Genomic DNA, 27509 nt, shown 5'->3' with positions numbered 1-27509 from the left:
TGGGTTATTCCGTGGTGTCCTCCCATGAACACCATTCTTGTTTAGTGTTTTACGTATCGTAGACTCGTTAACAGATGTTAGCATTCTTTCTAGGATTCTTCTTAACCTCATTGAGCATTCTGCGCTGTGCTCTTGCAGTCATCTTTGCAGGACGGCCACTCATAGGGAGAGTAGCAACATTGCTGGACTTTCTCCATTAATAGACAATTTGTCTTACCGTGGACTGATGAACATCAAGGCTTTTAGAGATATTTTCCACCTTTATGCAAGTCAACAATTCTTAATCTTAGGTCTTCTGAGATCTCTTTTGTTCGAGGCATGGTTCACATCAGGCAATGCTTCTTGTGAATAGCAAACTCAAAATGTGTGAGTGTTTTCTATAAGGCAGGGCATCTCTAACAAACATCTCCAATCTCATCTCATTGATTGGACTCCAGGTTAGCTGACTCCTGACTCCAATTAGCTTTTGGAGAAGTCAGCCTAGGGGTTCACATACTTTTTCCAACTTACACTGTGTTTAAATGATGTATTCAATATAGACAAGAAAGATACAATAATGTGTGTGTTATTAGTTCAAGCACACTGCGTTTGTCCATTGTTGTGACTTAGCTCAAGATCAGATCAAATTTTATTATCAAAATTTATGCAGAAATTCAGGTAATTCCAAAGTTTTCTTGCCACTGTATCCATTGTTTCTTAAATAATATAACTTATAAATGCCTCATGAGCTTAGTACAACTGTCAGACTCCATAAGAACTCAAAATATAAGCTTGTTTTTGTCCAATGTTTGTAAACATTGTAAATGTAAACGACACTGTATAGCCTCATAACATGTTTAAATCAATAATTTTTATATCATGGAGGGTCAGTCCTGGCATCCACAGCTCTGTCTATTCATCTGAAAGTGGTTGCATTTCTCCAGGCCCATCCCTCAGCTTTTTACCAAAACAGAGGCGGGGTGTCCGTTTTGTTACTGTTTCATCTGTGGATTTGCCCTTTAAACAGCTGCATATTATCAAGATATCAGTGTCACCAACAAAAAGTAAACAATAGGCCTATAGCAAATGCAGCATATGGCATTCATTTTTCAGTAGTAAATAGCAATTATCAGTACTGCTCAAAGCATGCCATTCCAAGAGCGCAGCATTTATTTTTCAACTCGAATCAATGAGCCCAATCAGTCCTCCATGACTACAAAATCCTAGACAACAGAGTAGGGCTGGCTAATAAGTCCTTCGTTTTTGGGTTATGCTCAGGTAAAACAATTTGTCTAATCTATACTTCCATATTTCCAAGTCCTATTCTTGAAGATCAAGGGGTGTAACATTTATTGGAATGACTGGAATTCTGATAGACTGGTTTTTAATGTAAAGATATAATTTATAACTTAATCGTATTATTGTATGTAGTAGAAGGTGATTGGTTAGAGGCCTACATAACCAACCCAAAGTAAAATGTAACATCCATATATTGCCAGCTATGTAAACTTTAACATTGATTTATCCTGCAGTAGATGTCGTTCAATTGGTAACATACATTTTTGTCTTCTTCTAATACCTCTTAAGGGGAAAGTAATCTAAAAGTAACTACATTGTTACTAAATTTGGGTAATCCACAAGTTACGTTACTGATTACAATTTTGGACAGGTAAGTAGTAACGACAACAGATTACATTTAAAAAGTAACTTACCCAACCCTGGTTCTATGCATTCCTGCTTAGTGTTCTAAACATTGTGCCCCATTGCACTGGGTATGTGCAAGTGTAAAATAGATGAGCATGAAAAAATGTGTTGCAAAAACCAGTCGGACAGAACAGTTTAACTTTTCTTTATTTACTAATTTATTTAATTCTTCAATGTCATTAAATTGTACAACAATGTAACAGAGCAGAAAAAAACATTACCATGCAATCATGGTATCAGTTACCAGGTTTCCATCCAACCTTGATATGTGAGTAAAGTACGTTGGATAAAACATTTAATGACAGGCCTGATGGAAACAGCAACTTTTAAAATGTCGACAAAACAATATGCTAGACGTGGCATATTTTGTTTGTAAACGTAATTATGCGAGTAATGTCGGTGGAAATGCTTTATGCGCAAATTTTGATATAATAACCATCATATCTAAGTAAACTTGGAGTCATGCGATGAAATAAGTTATGATAAACTTCACAGGGCGGGGCTGTGCATGGTGATGAGCTTTGATGCTACTTTCCAATAAATGTTGAGGGTCTTATGAGGTGACATGATCTATGCTTGGCTGCCGTTTGATAAATACAAATAATCTTGCTCTTTTGACCATAATAATCTTATTATGTAGTAGGCTAAACCCACACTGTATCTGTGAGCTGTTAGCTGGAGCGCACGTGCCTAGGGCCACATTCGCTATATAACAAACATTTTTGTGACAAAACCATAAAGAGTTGAAAATTTGATGGAAACCCATTTAATTTGTAATTTTTATTTAGTACATGGGAATTTAACGACAAAAGTTATTTGTATGTGCACTATGTCATCACAGCCTTCTTTCTACCCACAACCAATCAATTGGATGGAAACATCTCTGGTGGAAAAATGCACATATTGTTTTCAGATTTTGTTTTAGCAGATTTAAGAATATTCACATGAAAAATCTGTCACCAATTCGATGGAAACCTAGCTACTGACAATAGAAAATAAAATATCAGATATTACAAAACAATATCATCTCCTCACTCTCCAACCCCTATTTGGATGCATGTGGCTGGGACAGAGAGCCAGGCCAATGCCAAGTAGATGAAAGACCTCCAGTGATTGGTCTTTTTGCAAGCAGCAGCTCCACCACTGGTGTTGGCACAGGATAGGAACAGAGTCGTGCAGGCATGACGTGTGCGTTTGACAAACCTCCATTTTGCAAACAACAGGATAGACAGGACAGATCTAGAGACATGAGGAAATGTACAAAAAGTCATTAAGTCTGTTGCTTTCAAGTCTTTCCTTGTCCGCCAATACACATGTGGTTCTAGATTTCTTAAGCATAGAATGTCTTGTAAAGGTCACCATAGAGGTGCCCAAAGGCGATTGATGTGTTGAAAATCACAGGCAGTCTGACTCACCATTTCTTATTCCGAGGTTTCAGCTCCTCAGTAGCATTACGCAGAAAGATGTAGTTCTTTTTCTGAGGGTTGTAGTACTCATGCCCCTGAGGTTTAACACAAAATGTATCAATTGAACTTATTCAAAATAATGCCTGGCCATTTTGAAGGAATAGAATGAGTCTTAAAATCAACCAATCATAACATGAGGTACGAGACAAAATGTTACCTTTGACCAGTCATAGCTAGAGGCGTAGGCAAAGATGTTGCCGTTGTTGTTGAACGAGCAAGCTGTGATTGGCTGGTCCAGCTGCTCCGAGGTCTTCAGCTTGGTACGGGCGTCTTTATCCCAGAAGCTAAAGCGACCGTCAGACCCAACAGTCGCCAGTGTACCGTGGACAGGGTGGAAGGAGATGGCATTCACCTGTTTGATCAGAAACAGCAAGCTTTTTGCATTAAAAAACACCCCAACATCTTTCGCTTCCTACTGACTGTAGCCAAACTAATATGAAAGCAGGGTGGAGAGCACAAGCTGCACTCACAGCATAGATATCTTGTGGTGTGGCTGTGTTGGTTCCATTCGACCTGTGGCACTTGAAGGTGAAGTTATCCTTGGCTCTACAACACAAAAACACAGTGTGGCGAGTACGGTGCCCTGGGTGATAGCTAAGGTCTTTCTCACAGTTTGTAAGGAAAAGCACGTTTTGTGGCACTCACGGGTTAGGAGGGTTGATGTAGTGAATGGCGACCCGCCCTTCAATGCTCCCAAGAGCAAATCCAGCAGGCTTGTTCTGTTTGTCCTTAAAGATGGCTATGCAGCGGTGCTGATACAGGGAGACAGAAGAGGTGGTGTTAGGGTGTACATCACAGGCATCAACTACTCAATAATAACTGATAATCAATGGAAACTGCACACTGTGAAAAGGTGAGTGTAATATGTGCGAGGCAGAAAAAGTGTGTAGTAGACAGTCCTGTAAATGTATTGGTCTTTTTTTTTATTTAACCTTGATTTATCCAGGAAGACTTATTTTAGGGAGACCTGTAAGTCACCTGGTATGTGAAACCAGTCACCTGGTGTTTGAGTGGTGAGTCTATCCTCCTGAACTCGGACGGCTGGTTCTCAAGCTGATATACAATCAAGCCTCGCTCTGCCGATGCTACCACTGCCATGGGATACACCTGGAAACAACAGCAGCCAGCTCACCAATCAGCAGACAACACATGGCGTATAAAACCAGGACACAGCAGACTTTTATCTAAAATGTTTTGAACATTTAACTGCTGAACACAATTCAAAATCACTAGTCGGTCCTCGCTATTCAGTTATTACGGAATTAAAGAATATTAAATCACTGGAGCTTTAGCACTAGGTCCTCACCACATCTGCACAGTAGCACCTCTCCGGCAGCTGCAGGGACATCATTGGGTTGGGCGAACGGGTGTCCCAGAACTACAAGAGCAAATCAAAACACAGGTGAGCAAATTAACCATTATAGTGAGTAAGATAATTACATTATTATCCCCACAGGGACATTTTGTTTGTGGCACTGTGTACTTTAAAACATATCATAAAGCATACAATGGACATAAATACAGACAATAAGTACAATGTGAATAGAAAAAGTGCAATTCATGTTTCATAATGATTGAACTGTACACAATATACACATCAGTACAACGTCAACATCAATGTCAACTGTAGGCCTTACCGTCATTCAGGAGCCTTACTGCCACTGGGATAAAGGACTGTTAATTTTATGCCCTGTATCACTACATAATAACTATGATATAAAATAGATAGTCATTTTGGAACAAGGATTGTTTCATATCACAATACATTTTCTTACCTTCAGAGTTTTGTCCCAGCTGCCTGTCATGATGCAGTTGTAGTTGGGGGCTTTGATCCAGTGGACTGTTCTGATAGGAGCATCATGCTAAGGAGGAAACACAAATCAATACCACTTCTAATCTGATCTAGGTTCAACATAACTTCTCATAATGTAGTCAAGGGAAGCAATTCCCCTCAGTTGCACAAAGAGGTGATGAAACTACCAATTGAAAAAGAACACTTAAAACAGTGTTCATAGCCTGAAATATTTACCTGTGCGATCTGTATTGCCTGGTTGCTGTTGAGATCCCACATTTTGGCAGTCTTATCACAAGATGCAGTGAAAACCTTGCTTCCATCCTGAGAGAGCATGGGAACGAATAAGTAAAGTTTCATTCAAAGACCTCATATGGTTCGTAAAGATATGTGATGTGATAGGGCCTACTTCGCTCCAGCAGACATCAAGGACTGGACCTGTGTGCATCTGCTGGGCTTTGGGGACTGTCTGCCCATTGTCCTGTACCTCCCAACACCTCACCTGGAAACATTTAAGAAAACAGTCATGTGTTACGAAGTGAATGGTTTTAGACTCATAACAAAAAGGCACAAGTCTGAAGTGAACACTTCAAGGGGAACTTAATGACTTGACTCACGTCATTGGCCCAGGACCCCCCTATCAAGAAGTTCCCTGGCATGGCAGGGGGACTAAACGCCAAGCAACTGATGCTGTCATCTGGGGGTGATGTTACTTCCACATCCTATATGAGATCACACATCATTCAAATTGAATTATACCTCTCAGAACAATTTCTAATAGTCAAATAGATTGATCATTAAGCAGGTTACTGAAAGGGAATGCTATTTCTTAACTAGTTACCTTCATTGGGTTGTGTGTGTCCGTGGTTGCCGCCCCGAATCCCCCTGCGCCAAACCCAGTGCTGGCCCCAAACAAGCTCATGACGTCGGATTGTCTTGAGCCAACACGCGGTTACTAATATGAAATGGTACACAATAAACAGCATTACAATAATGTGAAGTTATTCGATTAACCTTTACATGCATTAGTGATAGTATGCATAAATTATAATAATGAAAGAGGACAGTTAGCTATTGGACTTCAGTGGCTAGCTAAATGAATGGAGGTTGCTCACAAACCATCATGTTGTTCACTTAGCTAGCAATACATCTGCACCTAAGCCTCATATCAAGCGCCACTGTGATACTAAACAGCTTACTTTTATCGCAGGGAAATGCAGTAGTTTCAAATGTGTACATATCGAGCTTGTTCACCTTTTTTTTTTTTACGTTGAAAATAAGCTTGGTTAAAGAAAACGCAGCGCGGTGAGCAGAATAGGAAGTGCATTCACTGCACATGCGTCGGCAATTTAGGTTGCGTTCCAGGTAGTCTTCATTGCAGTCGCGCTGTTCAGATAATCACATCTCACAATGAATTTTTTTTTACACGTAAAACGTATTTTGATCTAAATCCTATGATTACCTAGAATGAATTTGTTCTAATTCCACCCGTTTTCATATAAAAACAAGTTTTGCTCCCTTTCAATGATAAGTTGCAGTATAAACATTTCTCTGGGTGTCAAGAAATCAATAAGGCAACCGACAACAAACTGTCTTAAATAAAAGTGATGGGAGAATGTTAAATATTTTATTTTCGTAAAAATCAGGTTTAAAACAATTTGAAAGAGACTTTGTATATGCTTTCTGAACAAATCCGGAGTATCTTTGATACCATGTGAATACCTTGTAAGATTCTTGTTTGCTATTTGAAATCAACAACCTTCTTAATACCAGGTGACCACGCAGAAGAATGTGTTTCCTAAGTGTAGAGGAACGGAAGTCAAAGTTAAAATCTTGTAATTGCCATAAAAACACACACACACACACACACACACACACACACACACACACACACACACACACAATAAATAGATGTCATTGTCGTTTGTCCCACATATTCTGTAGTCTCAGTTTGAAAGTAATTAATGTACTCTTACTAGAGGACACCCAGCTATTTCCACCCACTGACAGTCTGCTATGACAGCATTCAGATCTCAGATAAGCCTGTAAAAGTAGTAGAGGAGGGTATACAAGCTGAAAAACGGACTCTCCATAACCCTTTCACAATATCCTGCTGAAACTCTACTGGCTTGAAGCAAGCACAGTTCATGCAGCTATGGTGGATGCGTAACCAGGCCCGTACAGTCTCGGCAGTGCAAAAGGGTACATACATGATACTGAAACCTAGCTCTTGGAATGCATCTTTAAAATGTTTGTTTACACACCACTATGCTTCAACCAAAGGAAAGCCAATATCAATTACTTTGTCATAACAGCTTTGTCTTTATGATCCGATATGTGGGCTACATACGATTGAAGAAATGTGGGAAGAAGACTCACTTGGAGGGAATAGAGAAGCTCTAAAAGAATCTGCCACAGTTGAGAAAACAGAAAACTGGGGGTTTGCCTGCAAAACCTATGCATCTGCGCACTGCTCATTATGATCTGCAAGACCTTCGAGCCTCAGAGCTTGTAGCTTTTTTCTCTCACACCCTGGGCATATAATGCAGCGACAACAACAAACCCTCTCAGACTCCAAACAAAAGTCCAGTTATCAAGGGCATCCAAAGCTCAGGCGGGTCAGAGAGGGAGAAGCCAGGGTTGGGTTGGCCTTAGTTGGCTTTGGCACGAAGCTGTGCCCTCTTGCCCGTGACAGCCTGGAAGCCAGTCTTGATGCTGGCCACGGAGCAGCGTGAGTGGCAGGTCTCACACTGGAGGAAGTAGAGACGGGTGTCCTTTTGTAGGATGGTGTCAGGGGAGCGACACGTGTGACACGTCACATATTCTTCTGCAAGTCAAACACAAAGCCAAGATGAGGCACGCAAATATGTCTATAGTAGCTACAAGTGAAGGATAACTAAATTATATGCCTCTACAACTATTCTTTACATATTTTGCTCTAGGTCACCAATATACCAATGTAATATGGACTCCTGTATATTCCTACTTACTAATATATCTTCTCAAGACATTTTCAATCTGTTTCTGTTGAAATCTTCCTTTGATCACAAGCTGATTATTTCCATCTATGGAGCCACTGCAAAGAAAATAAATGTAATAGTCATTCATAAAAACAGGACTTAATAACAGATGTCTGGATATTAAGAATTCTACTGCGAAATCTGCAATAACAATAATACTAGGCCACTTTACCTTGTCCCCAGCTCAGCCAACAAAAATGCCAGAAGATGTTTTGGCTGACGATGCAACCTACAGAGAATAAATGACAGTTAAATGCACAGTCAAATGTACTACTAAGCAACACTACCGTAACTAAGAAACACTACCACACTTCAATCATCATATACTGTAGCTCTCCTGTAGGATGCAGAAACTCAAGTCCCTAAAGTCTGTAGAATGTATGAAGTAGACATGTTTGACTCACAGTTTACAGATATCAGTGAAGTTGACAAACGAGGTCTTCTTGGTGCCCACTCGGACCACCTGAGGAGGCTTCATAACAAACTTTCTCTTCTCTCCGGCCACCATGTCAGGGTTCTTCTCTCGCATGATGTTGAAGACACGGTTCAGCAGCTGAGGAGGACATCACAATATGATCATCAGACTCTCTCAAACTGGCGCAACTAGAATTGAAGGCACCAAGAGCCTGAGGCTGGCGCATGCCTTGAATCAATATAACCAAATGCCCTTTGCAATATTATTTAAAATAATCTGAACTGAATTGAAGTAAGTAGGCCTACCTCGTCATATGTGTAGTCTCTGTCTGTCCCTAACCACGCCGGACCAGACTGGGAGCTGAATGAGATGCCATCATTGTTTTTCCCCTCATCGTCCTCGGGAGCTCAAGCAAAAACACCACATGATCATGTTTTAACGGATACAATTACACTCATTGAAAGGAAAGTATAAGACAGATATCAGCATTCAATAATAATAATAATAATATTAATAATAGATTTAATATGTATAGCGCATTTCATTACCCAAGAATCTCAACAACGCTCAAGACAATGTCAGTCACTTAAGTGAATAATTACTACAAGGTCAAATGCCATCCCATACTATCGTCCTTCTCAAGTATCTCTCCTTCCTCCTGGAAGTCAACCTTCTTGGACTTTTTTTTCTTTGCTGGCAACTGAAGATCCAGGTCGTCCTCTTCCGCTGCCTCGCTCTGCTCTCCTTCAATTTTCAGCTCCTGTTTTTAATAGATTGGGAGAACCTGTCAGCAAAACTTAATTAGATGTGACAAGACTAGGGTTGCAAAGGGTCGGAAACTTTCACGTAAATTTCCGGAATTTTCCCGGAAATTTGCCATGGGAAGTTAAGCCAGGGAATTTAGCTGAAATTCATCAAAAAAGTTAGCTGATAACAGTGAACCTTTTTTGTGGGATACACATAAGGCAATTGTAGGTCTTGTGGCATATTTTGGTTAAACTAACTCAGATTCAATGGAATTGCAACCCTCTGCATGCACAGTGCCGTCTTCCATCACATGTGCAGTGCACTCTTCTATCACATGTATAGCTGATTCTCAAGATCTTGCACACTAATGAGATGCTATTGAGCCCACACTACTACACTATCTGAGCCAAGGACTACATGCTTTCTGGTAAGTTTTGATTACAATACTGGGTGGGGTGAATATATTTTATATGACATACATTATTTTTTGTTAACTAGTAAATAGTAGCCTACAGCAAAGTGTGTTTAAATCATTTCTAACTTGTTAACAATTTCTGCTAGTTAGTTTTTTCTACCATGTGGGTTTTAGCTTGCTTGAGCCTGCTAACTGAGGAGTGTTAATTCACCTGTTTCCATACATGTTTCATTTTAAAACATTTATCTTACAAAGGAGTTTTTTTTATCTTACTGCTTAACTATTTATCTGTAAATGGAATTGTAATAAAATTCAAATAAATGCATTATTAAAAAATGGAATGAATATGGCACCACAACAAACCTGCCAAGAGAGGGCCGCCCACCAAAACTCACGGACCAGGCAAGGAGGGCATAAATCAGAGAGGCAACAAAGAGACCAAAGATAACCCTGAAGGAGTTGCAAAGCTCCACTGCGGAGATTAGAGTATATGTCCATAGGACCAATCTAAGCTATAAACTCCACAGAGCTGGGCTTTACAGAAGAGTGGCCAGAAAAAAAGCTATTGCTTAAAGAAAAAAATAAGCAAACACGCTTGGTGTTCGCCAAAAGGCATGTGGGAGACTCCCCAAACATATGGAAGAAGGTACTCTAGTCAGATGAGACCAAAATTTTGCTTTTTTGCCATCAAGGAAAACGCTATGTCTGGCGCAAACCCAACACCTCACATCACCCCGAGAACAACATCCCCACAGTGAAGCATGGTGGTGGCAGCATCATACTATGGGGATGTTTTTCCATCGGCAGGAACTGGAAAACTGGTCAGAATTGAAGGAATGATGGATGGCGCTAAATACAGGGAAATTCTTGAGGGAAACCTGTTTCAGTCTTCCAGAGATTTGAGACTGGGATGGAGGTTCACCTTCCAGTAGGACAATGACTGCTAAAGCAACACTTGAGTGGTTTAAGGGGAAACATTTAAATGTCTTGGAATGTCCTAGTCAAAGCCCAGACCTCAATTCAATTGAGAATCTGTGGTATGACTTAAATATTGCTGTACACCAGCGGAACCCATCCAACTTGAAGGAGCTGGAGCAGTTTTTGCCTTGAAGAATGGGCAAACATCCCAGTGGCTAGATGTGCCAAGTTTATAGAAACATACCCCAAGAGACTTGCAGCTGTAATCGCTGCAAAAGGTGGCTCTACAAAGTATTGACTTTGGGAGGGTGAATAGTTATGCATGCTCAAGTTTTCTGTTTTTTTGTCTTATTTCTTGTTTGTTTCACAATAAAAAATATTTTGCATCTTCAAAGTGGTAGGCATGTTGTGTAAATCAAATGATACAAACCCCCCAAAAAATCTATTTTAATTCCAGGTTGTAAGGCAACAAAATAGGAAAAATGCCAAGGGGGATGAATACTTTCGCAAGCCACTGTATCTCATCAGCCACCTGGTGGAAGGGACTTTGTGGATCTGAGGCTTTTTCCTCTGTTGCCTTCATCATCCTCCAAATCCCACCAACATCAGCCGCCTCAGAGCGCAACTGGTCCTTGTTTGGGAACACACACACCAAAGCACGCAACAGGCTGACCAATACAAGGGTTGAAAAATTGATGGCCACCCGGGCAAATTTGAGGCTTTTTGAGCCTGACAACGAGCCATCCTCAACAAGGTTGGAAAGTGACAGTGAATATGAGGCCTCAGAGTCTGATGTTCAAGAGGTGGACATTGAGGAGGTCCAGGGAGAAGACATGGAAGCCTGAGAGGAAGACAACCAAATCTTTAGTTTCTAGACTATCATTTTACAGATGTTTGTTGAAAACGTTTTTGGGCGATGCGATGGAACATTGGGGATCATTCAATATTCCCTTTCTTTTGTTGTTGAGTGAAATCATCCCATGTGAAGAGTCAACTCATTTAATTAAAGTTAAATTAGTAACTAAATTGTTTTTTTTAGTTCTATTGGAAGGATTTAATCATTTGCAATTATTTATACTTATGATAAGTTAAAATGTTTAGGTTTCTGTCTCCATATGATATGGTAAATATATCCAATGCAAAAAACATCTACATTTAAATGGTATTAATATTAATTTGCATATATTTCCCTTAATTCCTATATATTCCCGTTAATTCCCATATATTCCCACGGAAAGTTTCCACCTCTGAATATTCCCCAAAATGTGCAACCCTAGACAAGACTCAGCTCAAAGTAGAGATTCAGAAATAAATGTGGCGCAACAAAGCTTTGGAAATAAACACAAGGCAGTTAACTTCAATATCACGTCAATATGGCTCCCATAGACATGGCTCCACTCCAGGTACACACACAGCGTAAATTACAGTGCATTCGGAAAGTATTCAGACCCCTTGACTTTTTCCACATTTTGTTACGTTACAGCCTTATTCTAAAATTGATTAAATTGTTTTTTCCCCCTCATCAATCTACACACAATACCCCATAATGAAAAATAATATTTTTTTTACATTTTGGGGGGGAATGTATAAAAAATTAAATAATAATATCACATTTACATAAGTATTCAGACCCTTTACTCTGTAGTTTGTTGAAGCACCTTTGGCAGCGATTACAGGCTCGTATGACGCTACAAGCTTGGCACACCTGGGGAGTTTCTCCCATTCTTCTCTGCAGATCCTCTCAAGATCTGTCAGGTTTGATGGGGAGCGTTGCTGCACAGCTATTTTCAGGTCTCTCCAGAGATGTTCGTTGGGTTCAAGTCCGGGCTCTGGCTGGGCAACTCAAGGACATTTAGAGACTTGTCCTGTGTGCTTAGGGTTGTTTTCTTGTTGGAAGATGAACCTTTGCCTCAGTCTGAGGTCCTGTGCGCTCTGGAGCAGGTTTTCATCAAGGATCTCTCAGTACTTTGCTCTGTTAATCTTTCCCTCAATCCTGACTAGTCTCCCAGTCCCTGCCGCAGAAAAACATTCCCACAGCATGATGCTGCCACCTCCATGCTTCACCGTAGGGATGGTGCCAGGTTTCCTCCAGACGTGACGCTTGGCATTCAGGCCAAAAAGTTCAATCTTGGTTTCATCAGACCAGAAAATCTTGTTTCTCATGGTCTGAGTCCTTTAGGTCCTTTTGGCAAACTCCAAGCGGGCTGTGAGGAGTGGCTTCCGTCTGGCCACTCTACCATAAGGGCCTGATTGGTGGAGTGCTGCAGAGATGGTTGTTCTTCTGGAATGTTCTCCCATCTCCACAGAGGAACTTTGGAGCTCCGTCAGAGTGACCATCGGGTTCTTGGTCACCTCCCCGACCAAGGCCCTTCTCCCTCGATTGCCCAAGTTTAGTTGGGCGGCCAACTCTAGGAAGAGTCTTGATGGTTCCAAACTTCTTCCATTTAGGAATTATGGAGGCCACTGTGTTCTTGGGGACCTTCAATGCTGCAGAAATGTTTTGGTACACTACCCCTGATCTGTGCCTCGACACAATCCTGTCTCGGAGCTCTCCAGACAATTCCTTTGACCTCATGGCTTGGTTTTCGCTCTGACATGCTCTGTCAATTGTGGGACCTTATATAGACAGGTGTGTGCCTTTCCAAATCATGTCCAATCAATTGAATTTACCACAGGTGGACTCCAAGTTATAGAAACATCTCAAGGTTGATCAATGGAAACAGGATGCACCTAAGCTCAATATCGAGTCTCATACCAAAGGGTCTGAATACTTATGTAAATAAGGTATTTCTATTTTATTTTATACATATTCAAACATTTCTTAAAACCTGTTTTCACTTTGTCATTATGGGGTATTGTTTGTAGATTGATGAGGGAAAAATAATATTTAATCAATTTTATAGTAAGGCTGTAACGTAAACAAAATGTGGAAAAAAGAATGGGGTCTGAATACTTTCCGAATGCACAGTATATATCATACCTTTATCCCCTCCTCAATGTCATTATCAAACACTTTCTTGGGCTTCTTCTTCTTTTTCTTCTGGTTGAAAAAGTTCAGGTCATCAAGATCGTCGGATTGCTCTAAAGATTTGAACAAACACTTCTGATATTGGTCTTAGTGCGTTACTCTTCCGTTCCAGTCATGACAGATTAGTGGTCTAGAAGAGCAGGAATTCACTACTGGGACATTACATTTCCTCTGTTCCTTGTTTCCTCTCCTCACTTCCATCTGACATTTTGAGTAGGAAGTGAGTGAAGGATGGAAGGAGAGGACCAAAGAATTTGAGGAAAGACCTTGGAGATCTTTGTCTGGTGTGAGCCTTCCTACCTTTCTTCCTTCCCTCGTCTTCGTCCAGGTCGAACCCTCTGTCCTCCTCACCGTCAGGTTCCACCTCCTTGGCCTCTACCTGCTGTGTGTCCTCTGCCACTCCGTCTCCACTTTCTTCTTCCAGCATGAAAGGCTTCTTTTTCTTCTTCTTCTTCTTGGTCATGTTGGGGTCGAATATCATCTGATGGGAGAATTAGACCATGATCATTAGCTTAGACCCAGTGTGATTGAAGAAAAATTGCTGTATGTTGATACGTTACATTATATTTCCAGTTTAAGACTAGTTCTGGTACAATGTGTACAAACATTGACATACACACACAGCTAACATAAGTTTCCCAATTCTAAATAATGATTAGCTTTAATAACTACAGGAATATACTTGCAGCTAGCTACCTAGCATAGCTGACATTTGGTCACTAAATTTAGTATGTGATTCATTTTTTTTATTAGTTAGTTAGCCCACTAGCCAAGCGTTCAACATGTGTGAGTGGTCTGCTGTCTGATATACTGGTGGGAAAGGCTTGTACTGTAGGCTGAGGCCAAAGTCATTCAACAACGATCGCCACTAACGTTAACGTTACTGGCTTATCTTCTTCTACCCGACCAATACTGATAATAGTATATACACCATGATAAAAAAGTGATAGCTTACTTCGTCTCCTGACATGTTTGCGAAAGAACAAGAACGATCTAGGAAGTTTTTTTATCCCCCGATCAGTCTCACTTCAACCTGCCGACACTTCTTGCATCAGCGGTAGATTACCAATGCGCAATCGTGGACTAACGTAATGAGGTCGATATTCAGGGTTGCCAGGTCCAGTTTAGATTTCTAGCTGAATGATCATACAAATAACCCACTCAAAACTCCTGAATACTAGCCCAACAATTTTTTTTACACAGCAAGTGCTGATTTGCCACATTTATACAATACTGTAAACCCTTTCCCATAACGTTATCGAGCCAATTAAGAAGGAATATCAACATAACTTGTAACAATGCTAGAATCAAAATTCGGTTTTCATCAAAATAATAATTAGAGCTATGATTATAAAGGAATTTGAATATGTCTTAAGATAAAAGATAATTCACCCTTATTAAACTCGCCAGATCATTTTCCATCAATTGATGTCGATTTAACTCGTGTGACTGCTATGATTAATAATGATTAAGCAATATGGCACAAGGGGGTATGGTATATAGCCAATATACCACAGCTAATGGCTGTTCTTAAGCATGAGGCAAAGGGATACAGCCATTAGCCGTGGTATTTTGGCAAATACCAAAAACCCTTGGGGTACCTTATTGCTATTATAAACTGGTTACCAACATCATTAGAACAGTAACAATAAATGTTTTGTCATACCCGTGGTATGCAGTCTGATATACCACAAACGTCTGATATACCACGGCTTTCAGCCAATTAACATTCAGGGCTTGGACCACCTAGTTTATAATTGTAAAGAAATCCCTTTTGATAGATACATCCGACAGGAGAGTTTGAGCGATAAAAGTTGGACAGAGGATCTCGAAATCTCTGAGCAAGAAACACTTGGATGAACTTAAAAAAACGAATGTTGGGCTATTTTCTGGCAATTGTGACTTTTTATGTGCCAGATGTTAAGACTACAAACAGTTATAATGGCCCATTTGCGAGAGATTGACTTGTCATTTCAATAGGCATAGGCTACAGACTAAAAGCTGGGTTTATGATTGCAATTCGACTTTGCCATGGTTTGCTTAGCTAGATGGAGGTAGCCTATAGCCCCTGATAGGCCTACGTCTAATTTCAGATAGCTTACAGTAGCCTAGGCAAGATGTAGGCAAGATGTAAACTGAACGATTTAGCAACTTGATTAGTTCAAATTGACAGACTTATTTATTCAACATGAATAGCAAGGAGTGCTTGTGTTTCCAATAGCCTGCTGAACTAGGCTACTGAGGATGGGGTCGTAATTTCCATCACTGAATTAAATATTAATAATGTGTTGGCTATATGAACTTAATATTCTACAACAATAGTCAACAACAGCCAGTGTATTTTTTTTTACCTGTAGCCTAATCTGACTGATTGTTACCATCAATCTAATGTGTTCTAACTGTCACGCCCTGACCATAGAGAGCCTTTTATTCTCTATGTTGGTTAGGTCGGGGTGTGACTAGGGTGGGTAATCTAGGTTGTTTTATTTTTATGTTGGCCTGGTATGGTTCCCAATCAGAGGCAGCTGTTTATCGTTGTCTCTGATTGGGGATCATATTTAGGCAGCCATTTCCCCACTGTGTTTTGTGGGATCTTGTTTTGAATTAGTGCATGTTGCACCTCTGTTGTCACGGTTTGTTGTTTCTTTATTTGTTTTTGTTCAAAGTTTCACTTAATAAAATATGTGGAACTCAGAGCATGCGCGCCTTGGTCCGTCTCTCCACACAATCGTGACACTAACAAATGATCGGCAATTACGATAGAGCTTTGTTAATTAACTTCCAATTTAATTAACTAAACACGGCCATTAATAATTTCATAATAACACAAGGCTATAACAACAATAAACTGAAATTATACACGATTTATTAAATCAGTTTGCCAGCTCCAGGTAGGCTACACAAGCGGCACAAATTGATTTGCAATGACTATAGTAGCCTGAAATGGCATATAAATTAATAGGCTACTTCTAGCATGCTAATATGCTTTATGGAAAAAGGCTTGGAGAATAAAATAGTTGTCTCCATAATGACAAATAGCCTACCTACAACTGACAAAAAGTTATCACAACATGTGCACTTGCTACTCTGTCTCCTCTCCAGTGGCAATTTTAGCATGTAAATCTTGGTGGGACAAACCCCCCCAAAAATCTGGGATGCATGCCAGCAAAGCCACTACACAACACTAAACAATACATTAATTTCACTATAACAGTGACAAACGGTGCCCACAAACTGTTAGGACCTAACAGCGGTCCCAACACCTTACCACTGCTACACCTGGCTATCAGCGGAGCCTTGTGTGACAGCGAAACAGTTAATTCAGCTTAATTTACTGCCTTTAAAAAAACCATAGCTGATATGGCTGACTTGCTTAAACAAATGTGGTTTCTACCAACAATTGAGATGTACAAACTATGGCATAAGGGGATGACAAGCAGATAAGAGGCAATCCGTAATATCGATTAGGACATTAATGAGCGAGCTAGGACGGCCATAGTCAATATAGCTATTTGTTCAGCACTTTAGAAATGTACAGCGACAGAATTCAGAACAGTATTATCCCTGTACACCAAGTCAGAACTGTGGGATGAAAAAAGGGGGCATACTGTATAAGCAGACAATGAAAGCTCTTACAATATTCAATGATTACATTTCTCTAAAACAGGTTATAGGCTACATGTGCACCAGCAAGTCAGAACAGTAAGCAAAATTAAGAGGGAAAAATATAAAAAACTATTAGGCTGAGGCACATGGGCTACTAAAAGCTTACTACATAACATACACATAGTATCTCAGCTACAGTATACATATCTCCTGTAACGGCAGCCTTCCTCCTCTTCACGAGAAGAGAAGGTGTAGCAGGGATCGGACAAACACGCAGCGTAGCCAGTGCTCAACATGTTTAATCAACGAAACTGTGAACACTTACAAAAATAACAAACCGAAACAGTCCTCTCTGGTGAAAATGAACACAAAGACAGGAAACAACCACCCACAAACCCAAACACAAAACAAGCCACCTAAATATGGTTCCCAATCAGAGACAATGACAAACACCTGCCTCTGATTGAGAACCATATCAGGCATACATAGAAATAGACAAACTAGACACACAACATATCAGGCATACATAGAAAAACAAGTAAAACACACAAGAACTATGGTCAGAACGTGACATCTCCCTGGCATATTACATAATTTATGCAGCAGCATTTTTGGACTCACCTTGTTGTGTTGTACTCACTTGAACAGGAAGATGTCATCAAAATTTGTCATCAAAGTCTGGCATTCTCTGGATTTAAGGTGCTTTCAAGACAACTGGGAACTCTGAAAAAACAAGGCCGAATCATGATGACGTCAGTGATCTTCATTATCTTCAGTTCCCGACTTACTATTCTGAGTTGGATGACCGTTCAAAACATATTTTCACAGTCGGAGCTAGTTTTTTCCTGAACATCCCAGTTGTCTTAATTAAACTAACTGAAGTCAGATTTCCCAGTTCCTAATTAACAGTTGTTTTGAGCGTGGCAGAAATCATGCTGGATTGACAGCATGGCCAATGTTGAATGTTTATCATTTTAAGCTTGGAAAAGAGACCCTTAAACACAGACTTGGGACCACACAGCCACTCCACTGAATAGCAGGTTAGTGATTGCTTTGCAATGCTTGCAGTTAGCCACTGATTCCTTCCAAACCACTCATTGTTGAATTTGCGATTTCCAACTTGTTGTGTAATGTTTATGTCCATACATTTTATCTATCATTTCTCTTCATTTGACAAGGATTAAAAAGGATTTGCCAGTAGATTGTCGATTTGATTCATGATGATGACTTCTAGCTAAGATTTTGAAAGTATGATGTTGACATGATCAGTCCAATCAAAGCTACTGTACATATAACGTGATTTGACATAATTGTATCTGTGGCCAGTGACCTTGAGCCTTCTTGGATGGGAATTTCTAATGTAACTATATGGCAGCAAACAAGGGGCTTGATTTTTTTTGCTCTACCATTAGATTTGGTGGTGACGTAGTGTCCCCATGAGTGACAGAACACTGAGCCAATCACGGCGCAACTAGAGAACATTACCAACCCCTACGCTCTGTATTTTCCGCTGGCTCCCTCACCATCACAGAAAGCACTAAGCTAGGCTGAAACCCTTGCATTTTGGAGCAGCCTTCCTCAAGAAAGCAAAAAATAGACCATGTTTGTATGCGGCCTTATTAAATCAATTATTTATTTTTACATTGTTTTGCAAACGAATATGTGACACATATTAATGCCAAAATAACATGCCAAACTTTTTAGCTAAAAATGTGGGGCTCAAAACAGGTGGGGCAGAGCTGAATGACACATCGCCACTGCTCCTCTCACTCAAGTGACTCAGCCAATAGTGGACTTATGCCGCCTGCTGCAGTGTTATCGCAACACACACACCTATGGGGAGTGATCCAGGCCAAAATTCAGCCTAGGCAACAATACCACCATGTGGCTGTTGCCTACCATTGAACGTCTGACTGACATGACGTGATACCAATGCCTTGCTAACGTCTGAGGGACGCCTGCAGTGTTAATAAACGGATGCTGTCTCCTACCATTGAACGTGAAACTAACATGTCTAACAGGTCATAAGGTGCATAGTTTATATTTATATTAATTAAATCTCAACCATAAATGTTGGAAACATACAGTGTTTCCCGTGAAAGCCAACGTTCTGATGTAGCCACATTGAGCTATGCGTATTTCCTGTTATCACAACCACAACCTAAAAAAGGCTCCTGAGTGGCGCAGCGGTCTAAAGCACTGCATCTCAGTGCTAGAGGCGTCACTACAGACACCCTGGTTTGAATCTAGGCTGTATCACAACCGGCTGTGATTTGGAGTCCCATAGGGCGGCGCACAATTGGCCCAGCGTCATCCGGGTTTGGCCGGTGTAGGCGTCATTGTAAATAAGAATTTGTTCTTAACTGACTTGCCTAGTTAAATAAAGGTAAAAAAAAAGAAAAAAGATGATGTCCAATCTATAGGCAATCTGGCTTTCCCTCAACACCTCATGGGGATGGTATCTTATCTCGCTGTATACAGATCTAAACATTGTTAGCCAATCACAGACTGTGTTGTTACCGGTTCCCAGTAGCCTACTTCAAGCAACTAATAGTAGTTGTTTCTGTGACTTTCAGTGGAATAGACAAGTTCATAGGATTTCCCAGGGGGTCCATGTTATTCAGAATCTTTGGGATGTCTCTACCTCAATCAAGTAAACATGTAAAAGGGTTAAGTTTAGTGTGAGGTTATGGTTTAGGGTTTAGGGTAGGGACGTCCAAAGGAATCCAGATAGCAGTGAGCATTCATAAGAGTGCGAGAGGGGCATGGTATTTGAGAGCTTGGCAGACATGAATTTGTTTGTTTTTTTACAAGCGTTAGAAGCGATTTTCTAGAATGACCAAGATGTCCTTAATCTGATTGAGGATTAATTATATTTAAATTGTGTTATCGTTAGGAAATATTTAGGCCTACTGTGTTGATAAGGACATTTTGGTTTATTTGAAAATAATTACTTTTTGCTGAGTTGATAACGTATTGTTGACGGCACATAGGCAATAATATTTACTGTGTCGATAGGGGAGTAGACTAGTGTACAATAATAACGTCATTTGATGTGGATGAATTCTAAATGAAAATATACACACGTGGTGCTATCGGATATATACATATTTTACATTGTAATACACTGTCAGTAGGCCTACACATTCACACCCAAACTGAGTTTAATGGGGGATGATTAACTACTTTTCCCTGAAGGAGCGAAACGAGGTACAACACACTTCATTGAAGACCTAAAATCATGTCTGACAAGACCAATGAAATCATAACGGTATCCTAATATAGTGTTGATACAGGAGTAGCCCATAGTCTACAATAATAACGTCATTGAATGTGCTACAGTATTATTTATTTCATTGATGAATTAAATTGTAAATGAAGATGAGTAGGTTACTTAATTTAGTGAATACTGAATGTCTTTGGCTTTTCAGCTGTTGAACTATGGCAATGTCGAACTAATTGCTAAATCTATCTTTATTTTAGTCAAGATGTGATGAACCAGAGCAACTAATCAGCTTCACTGCAGCTGTTCAACCTACCACCCCCACTGCTCTCCCTCCACAAGCAACCACATCCTCTTCTCCTGTTCAACTAATTTGCCGCCACACTGAAAAGGACTGTACTCTGTCTGTGCTCATTTCAGTGCAACATGATCCATCCAAGGCCTCAGCTGGATGCCTAAAATGTGAGAAATGTAGTGTGCGCGTGTGTGGAGTTCCAAGAAAATAAATGAGTGTGATGTGCCCCTCTGTGTCAATGTTGAAATGCCATAAATGCGTATGAAAATAAAGACCCCTTGGGATCTAAAATGAGGGTGGAGTGCCCTCTTGTGTCTCTTTTTTGTCCGTTTGAGGATGCTACAGTCACCCCTGGTGGAGGTTCTTGGAACATGGTTATTTAAGTCAGCAGAGGTTGACGAAAACTTTCAAGGTATTGGTGTGATGTTGGGTGATATCTTGAATACCAGGCAGGTGTTGGGGTACAGAATGAAATGGTGTAAACTCAACAGGTTGAACTTGTTGAGCACACTCCAAAAAAGGGGTTCCAACAGAGTTCTTTGGCTGTCACCCTTTGGGTTCCATGTAGAACCCTCTGTGTAATGGAACCTTGGCACTGAAGGGGTTCTACCTGAAACAAAAAAAGGGTTATTTAAAGTGTTCTCATATGGGGACAGCAGAATAATCATTTTAGATTCTAGATACCACCTTTTTTTTCTAAGAGTGGTGGTTCAGTTTTCTGTAAAAAACTAAAATAATAATAAAATGGTTAATTGGGGTGGTGAGTTAAAATAATCAGAAATACTATGAAACTTTTAGCACAACTTTTCAAGCAGGCAAAGTAGACTACTTTTATGCTGAGGCATGAGAGATCACTCAACGTTGACAGGACCACCAAAAAAAGACATGCTCACATGCAAACAAAAGGCGATAAAGAAATTGACAAAACAACGAAGAAATTGACAACATTCGTAAATGTTATAAAATAAAACAAAACTTGTTGATCAAGTGTAGCAGCTTGAATTGCATGAACAGAAATGACTGTAAATCAACATTGTAGATTATAAAAGACTGGAGTTAACTTTGAACGTTTACTGGTGGTGATATAGATAACGAGGAATTGATCAACATGAACAAAGAAAGGGTAGCCTAAACAATTCACACGATGACACAATAAATGCGCACATTTGTCGGGAGACAGAAACATGCCTTTGGTGCGTCTTCACCACACACAAATTCCCTCCCATTTTTTTTATTACACTCAATAGATATGGCCTAATATTTACAAGGAATAGGCCTAGGCCTACCCTTAAAAAACGTTGTGAGGTATAAAGCAATAGTCATTTGTGGAAAACAAATGAAACATCAAATGGCCCATGCAGGAGCATCGAAAACAATTTTTTTTTTTACCGATGCCTGTTTAATCACAAAAACAGAAGATAGTACATATCATTAATCACAATGGTTAGCCTATGCACACTAATCGGAAAACATTCTAACCTTATTAATAGGACTACATTTAGCCTAATTGGGAACATGGCTGAGGGGAGAAGTCAAAGGATCCTAGTCAGGCTATCGTTAGTCAAATCCGGATTAAATATAGGCCTTCATGTGTATCAAATCTGTAGGCGATAGTGGGCTAAATGAATGACAAAAATATAGCTGAAATATTCAGGCTTTATCATGATCTGTGATCAAAATAGTCTGGGATGTTGTTGGTTCCGTTTAAACTAAGGTTATGCGTAAGAACGCAACTGTACTCAAATGAATAGCCTGATTCAATGCGATTCTCCTAAAAAAGAATGTGTTCGAATACTCATACCTACTATTTGTGACGTAAATTGAGTATGTATTGTACTTATTGGTCATAGTATGGCTATATTTAGTATGCCAAAAGTTCCCGGAAGTCATACTAAATTATCCAAGGTACGAAGTATACACGCAATGGAAACTATTTCCGTGCTTTTAGGGTCCATAATGCAATTCTTCAGAAAATTAACGTGGTTTCAAAAGTTTTCAGATTTGAAGAAAATTGCGGAAAATATGCAGCCGAAGTTCGACGAGAGCGGATAAAAATGCATTGCTTTAAATAATTATAACAAATGTTAAGAAAATGTTGAACAATGTAATAAAGTAATGTTGGCTGACAATTTGTTAGCTACGCTATCTTTACGAACCGCATAGCATTACAGCAGTATGTACCGCCTGTATGTTAGCTAGTTAACGTTACCTACCAATACATCGAACTTGCCAGGCAGTGTGTTAACTGTATGCTATCTAACTAACGTTACACAACGTTTATTGACTTGATTATTCACGTCATTCTTAGCTAAGTGGTATAGTCGTTGTGCGTTCCCAATGGACATTGTTAATTCTGTATTCTGTCTATCTACTTCGATTTCAGAGCACTCTCGTCTGAGTATGCCAGAGTGCAGAATAACTGATGAATTTGCGAATGATCCACACCCGTTGAATATGGCCGGTGTCAGTAAACGTCAGCAAAAAAAAGCGTAATTAAATTGTTGCCAGCAGCACAGTTACAGTCACCAAAGCTCTAGATAACATGAAAACAGCCTAACCAGCTCTGCCAGGGTGAGTAAAATGGTCAGACTTTCATTTGTGTCTGGAAGTAGTTAGCCAGTTAGCTGGGGGTGCTTGACTGCCGTTGTGAGGTCAGAACGCTCAGATCAAAATCTACTCCTCGGTCAGAGCGTCCAGTGTGCGATCCGAGAGTTTACACTCAGAATTTACTAACGTACAATCTGACAACGTTTTGGATTTACGAACGCCCAGAGCGCACTCTGGCACTCTAGATTGAATTCACGAACACACCCGAAATCGTAAAATGTCTAGCTAGTCATTTGTTATGCTAGCAAGTGGTTGCATAGCAACAGCATCAACTTCCGGGAGACAGGCGAAGCGCTAGTACGCTCAACTGAAATGATACCGATGGTTTACAGTATACTAAAATTAACTAATAGTATGAATGTAGTATACAGTATGTTAGTATGGGTATTCGAACACAGCTAATGTGTTTATCTGTTAAGATGTTTGGTCTATGAATAGACCCATACCGCTTCTATCTTGTTGCTATTTTGCTATAGGCATAGTCTACCACTAATATTCTATAATTGCGGAGCATTTAAAACAACCATATTTTACGTGGGATAATGACACTTGCTTTACATTTAAAAGTGAATGTTTTCATAAGCCTATAGGCCTACCAACAACCCATGTTGAGGCTTAGCAAGACCTTCGATAGGGTAGTAGACTATGCAGACATAATCAAGGAGTTAATCATTGTTATAGCCTAGATCGATTTATTATCTGGACCGTTGTTTTTTCTAAGGCTAATTAAACAAGGGTTAGCATATGCTTTTTGCCCTTCTCTATAAAATGAGTTAGGCCTATATCCTCACATACCCCCTCAATTCATGCCCTGCCTTTAACCATAAGACATCTCCACAGAAATGTATAGCCTAAGGATTGCATGGTGACAGTGATTGTCTCTGTTTAACGGGGGACACGAGGGTTGTTGGTAGGGGGGGGGCACGAGGTAAAACCATGACATCAGTGATTTTCAGGTCGAAACGTCTAAGAAAGATGCCTGAGTTTCCAAATTGGAATTCTAAGTTGGATGACTATTCAAAACTATTTTCCCGGACGGCGGAAGCAATTTTTTTTCTGAGTTCCCAGTTGTCTTGAGCGCACTGAAATGTGAATTCCGTAATTGCCGAGTTCAGAGTTGTTTTAAACGCGACAGTAGAGACCTAGGCTACATCTTGTTTCTGAATAGGGCTCCCTCCAACAAAGAATCCCTCTTGTCCATATTGATTTGAGAAATAGGCATGGCTGGCTGCAAATCAACTAGCCATCTTTTTTTAGAGGTGAAATCCATATTTTAGCTAAATCGACAAATTAAATTGATTAGAATACTCTGGCAATGAAAAATGTATAAAAAAATAATGTACATGTAGACGTTTGTAAGGTGTTTATGGTAAGATATTTAATAATAAACTAAATTGACACTCAAACTAACACATGACGCGTAAGTGTGGCGTGTACATGACGTGAACGCATGATGTACACGTAGATGTTTTTAAGGCGTTCAAGGTGAGAGCTTTCATAATAAACTTACACGCAAACTGACACGTGACGTGTCGGTGTCACGTTTACTGACGTGAACACTACATCTATATGACGTGTACGTGATAGGAACGTGACGTGAACGCGTTAGAAAAAAACTTGTCTCCGTTGACAGCGCATGTTAATTCATGGTGGTATCTTATGGCGCTAGGAATAGGTTAGGTGACTTGGTGAGAGGTATCAGAAGCTTCACTAGGCTGAATTCTGGCCTGAATCACTCCCCATACACACCACTCAGGCCCTCCTCACAACTCACTCACTCAGCAACAGCCTGCCTGATAGCAGAAGGTCACAGCTAAATACTGTATATATATTTTTAAGAAAAATGCCATGGTGGCCGTGGTGCAACTTAGAAGTCGCCCAAAAACCAGCAACCTGCGACCTATACATTTTTACCTGAGACATCGTTTTCAAAGTAGCCTAATTACTACTATCACTTTTTCACCAAACTTAATCAGTTTCATCTAGAAATACATGTTCATATAAGGCAATGGTGGGCAACTTTGATGGTGGCGGGGTCACAAAAAATCAGAACTCATCTGCAGACGTGTTGCTGTGCGTTTTGTTGCTGTGCGTTTTGCTGCCAACTTTACTTTGCTAGCTGACAACTTTACGTTTTTTTGTTCTGTTTTTGTTTTTAATTACCGTTTATATTTTTAGTTTTTTTCCATCGCAACTTTTTTCCCTCATTCAACTTTTTCACTCCGGACGCTTTATCTGGACATGGTTCGTCAACACCTTCAACAGCCGAAGCTAAGTAGTAACATAAACATGATGTCTTCTAATTGCAGTCGCTGTACTCATAATATACAGGAGAACGATCGCCTTACGGCGAGGATAGCTGTGCTACACGCCCAGCTTCAGACGCAATCGTTAGGCAAGGGTAATTTCAGTGTAGGAAAGGAAGAAACAGCGTCTGTGCCACCAGTAAGTACAGATAGTAGTATAAATCCCCCCGCACAGTCCCCGCAGCCGGACAACTTTCTCAGCTTGGGGAAACGCTGTAGAATGCTCAACCGGTGTCGCTTATTCAGCCGACAGAAACTTTCAACGGTTCTCCATTATGTAGCGAGTCGGAGTCTGAGTCTTCTTCTCTTGTCTTATCCTCCCGTTACGGGGTCTGAGACGCGAAGGCTCCCACCATTTAGCTCTGACAAATTGAAAACCCTAGTCATTGGCGATTCCATTACCCGCAGTATTAGACTTAAGCGAATCACCCAGCGATCATACACTGTTTACGGCGGGCAGGGCTACCGACGTTAAGGCTAATCTAAAGATGGTGCTGGCTAAAGCTAAATCTGGCGAGTGTAGAGAGTATAGAGATATTGTATCCACGTGCACCAACGATGTTAGGATGAAACAGTCAGAGGTCACCAAGTGCAACATAGCTCAGCGTGTAAATCAGCTAGAAAGATGGTGTCGCATCGAGTAATTGTCTCTGGCCCTCCCAGTTAGGGGAGTGACGAGCTCTACAGCAGAGTCTCAGCACTCAATGTTGTTGAAAACTGTTTTCTGCCCTCCAAAAGATAGAATTTGTAGATAATTGGCCCTCTTTCTGGGACTCACCCACAAACAGGACCAAGCCTGACCTGCTGAGGAGTGACGGATCCATCCTAGCTGGAGGGTGCTCTCATCTTATCTACAACATAGACAGGGCTCTAGCCACAATGAAATAGGGTGCAGGCAGGCAGCAGGCTGTTAGCCAACCTGCCACGTTAGTGGAGTTGCAATGCAAGTCAGTGTAGTCAGCTCAGCCATACCCATTGAGACTGTGTTTGCTCGACCTAGGTTGGGCAAAACTAAACATGGCGGTGTTCGCCTTAGCAATCTTATTAGGATAAAGACTCTCTCCTTCCTGCCATCATGTAAGAGATCGTGATACCTCACATCTAAATGGTTACTTAATGTTAGATCCCTCACTTCAAGGCAGTCATAGTCAATGAACTAATCACTGATATAATCTTGATGTGATGGCCTGACTGAAAACATGGCTTAAGCCTGATGAATTTATGTGTTAAATGAGGCCTCACCTCCTGGTTACACTATGACATATCCCCCGTGCATCCCGCAAAGGCGGAGGTGTTGCTAACATTTACGATAGCAAATTCAATTTACAAAAAAAAAAATGGCGTTTTCGTCTTTTGAGCTTCTAGTATGAAATCTATGCACTACTCAATCACTTTTTATAGCTACTGTTTATAGGCCTCCTGGGCCATATACAGCGTTCTTCTGAGTTTCTGAATTCCTATCAGACCTTGTAGTATAGCAGATCATATTCTAATTTTTGGTGATTTAATTATCACATGGAGAAGTCCACAGACCCACTCCAAAAGTCTTTCGGAGCCATTATCGACTCAGTGGGTTTTGTCCAACATGTCTCTGGACCTACTCATCTGCCACAGTCATTGACTCTGGCTTATTTTCCCATGGAATAAATGTTTGTAGATCTTAATGTTTTTCCACATAATCTGGGACTATCGGACCACCATTTTATTACGTTTGCATCGCACGAAATAATATCTGCTCAGACCCAACCAAGGAGCGATCAAAAGTCGGTGCTATAAATTCTCAGACAACACAAAATTCCTTGATGCCTCTTCCAGACTCCTTCTGCACTCCAAGGACGTCAGAGGACAAAAATCAGTTACCACCTACTGAGGAACTCAATTTAACCTTGCGCAATACCTAGATGCAGTTGCACCCAAAAACGAAAACATTTGTCATAAGAAATTAGCTCCCTGGTATACAGAAAAATACCGAGCTTTGAAGCAAGCTT

The 27509-nt window shown here is 40.4% G+C and overlaps 2 protein-coding genes across 5 annotated transcripts; both read right to left on the bottom strand.

Annotated features, from left to right (window-relative positions):
• Positions 1-1813: 1813 nt before the first annotated feature.
• On the bottom strand, positions 1814-6298 carry LOC111966260 (mRNA export factor). 4 transcript variants are annotated; one of them, XM_070444383.1, is made up of 13 exons: positions 6201-6298; positions 5783-5898; positions 5559-5663; positions 5351-5443; positions 5179-5265; positions 4925-5011; positions 4456-4527; positions 4128-4256; positions 3795-3901; positions 3620-3695; positions 3307-3501; positions 3099-3184; positions 1814-2922 (listed from the first exon to the last, which is right to left on the bottom strand). In XM_070444383.1, coding segments are annotated over exons 2-13 (1119 nt in total). In that variant the 5' UTR covers positions 5864-5898; positions 6201-6298; the 3' UTR covers positions 1814-2921. The 4 variants fall into 4 exon arrangements, with proteins under 4 accessions (XP_070300484.1, XP_023846518.1, XP_023846520.1 ...); XM_023990750.2 differs by having other exon boundaries at positions 5783-5896; positions 6196-6289; XM_023990752.2 differs by having other exon boundaries at positions 5783-5896; positions 6141-6248.
• Positions 6299-6965: 667 nt separating this feature from the next.
• On the bottom strand, positions 6966-14553 carry LOC111966259 (eukaryotic translation initiation factor 2 subunit 2). The gene is made up of 9 exons (XM_023990749.2): positions 14440-14553; positions 13785-13965; positions 13437-13537; positions 9004-9136; positions 8682-8782; positions 8366-8514; positions 8134-8190; positions 7932-8017; positions 6966-7768 (listed from the first exon to the last, which is right to left on the bottom strand). Exons 1-9 carry the CDS (start codon positions 14452-14454, stop codon positions 7593-7595), a joined length of 999 nt encoding a protein of 332 aa, XP_023846517.1. The 5' UTR covers positions 14455-14553; the 3' UTR covers positions 6966-7592.
• Between the last annotated feature and the right edge of the window lie 12956 nt (positions 14554-27509).

The sequence above is a fragment of the Salvelinus sp. IW2-2015 genome, linkage group LG7 (assembly GCF_002910315.2).
Source record: "Salvelinus sp. IW2-2015 linkage group LG7, ASM291031v2, whole genome shotgun sequence".
NCBI lineage: Eukaryota > Metazoa > Chordata > Actinopteri > Salmoniformes > Salmonidae > Salvelinus > Salvelinus sp. IW2-2015.
The sequence above is the reverse complement of the archived record's forward strand: the minus strand, read 5'-3'. Positions and strand labels throughout refer to the sequence as shown.

Coding starts and splice junctions, on each gene's coding strand:
- LOC111966260 (XM_070444383.1), bottom strand. CDS start 5,863: ATGAGCTTGTTTGGGGCCAGCACTGGGTTTGGCGCAGGGGGATTCGGG. Junction 4,257..4,455: donor GGTGCTACTGTGCAGATGTG/GTGAGGACCTAG, acceptor TGTTGTTTCCAG/GTGTATCCCATGGCAGTGGT. Junction 3,902..4,127: donor TGACTGGTTTCACATACCAG/GTGACTTACAGG, acceptor TCCCTGTATCAG/CACCGCTGCATAGCCATCTT.
- LOC111966259 (XM_023990749.2), bottom strand. Junction 8,783..9,003: donor GATACTTGAGAAGGACGATA/GTATGGGATGGC, acceptor TTTTTGCTTGAG/CTCCCGAGGACGATGAGGGG. Junction 8,018..8,133: donor TTGGCTGAGCTGGGGACAAG/GTAAAGTGGCCT, acceptor TTTTCTTTGCAG/TGGCTCCATAGATGGAAATA.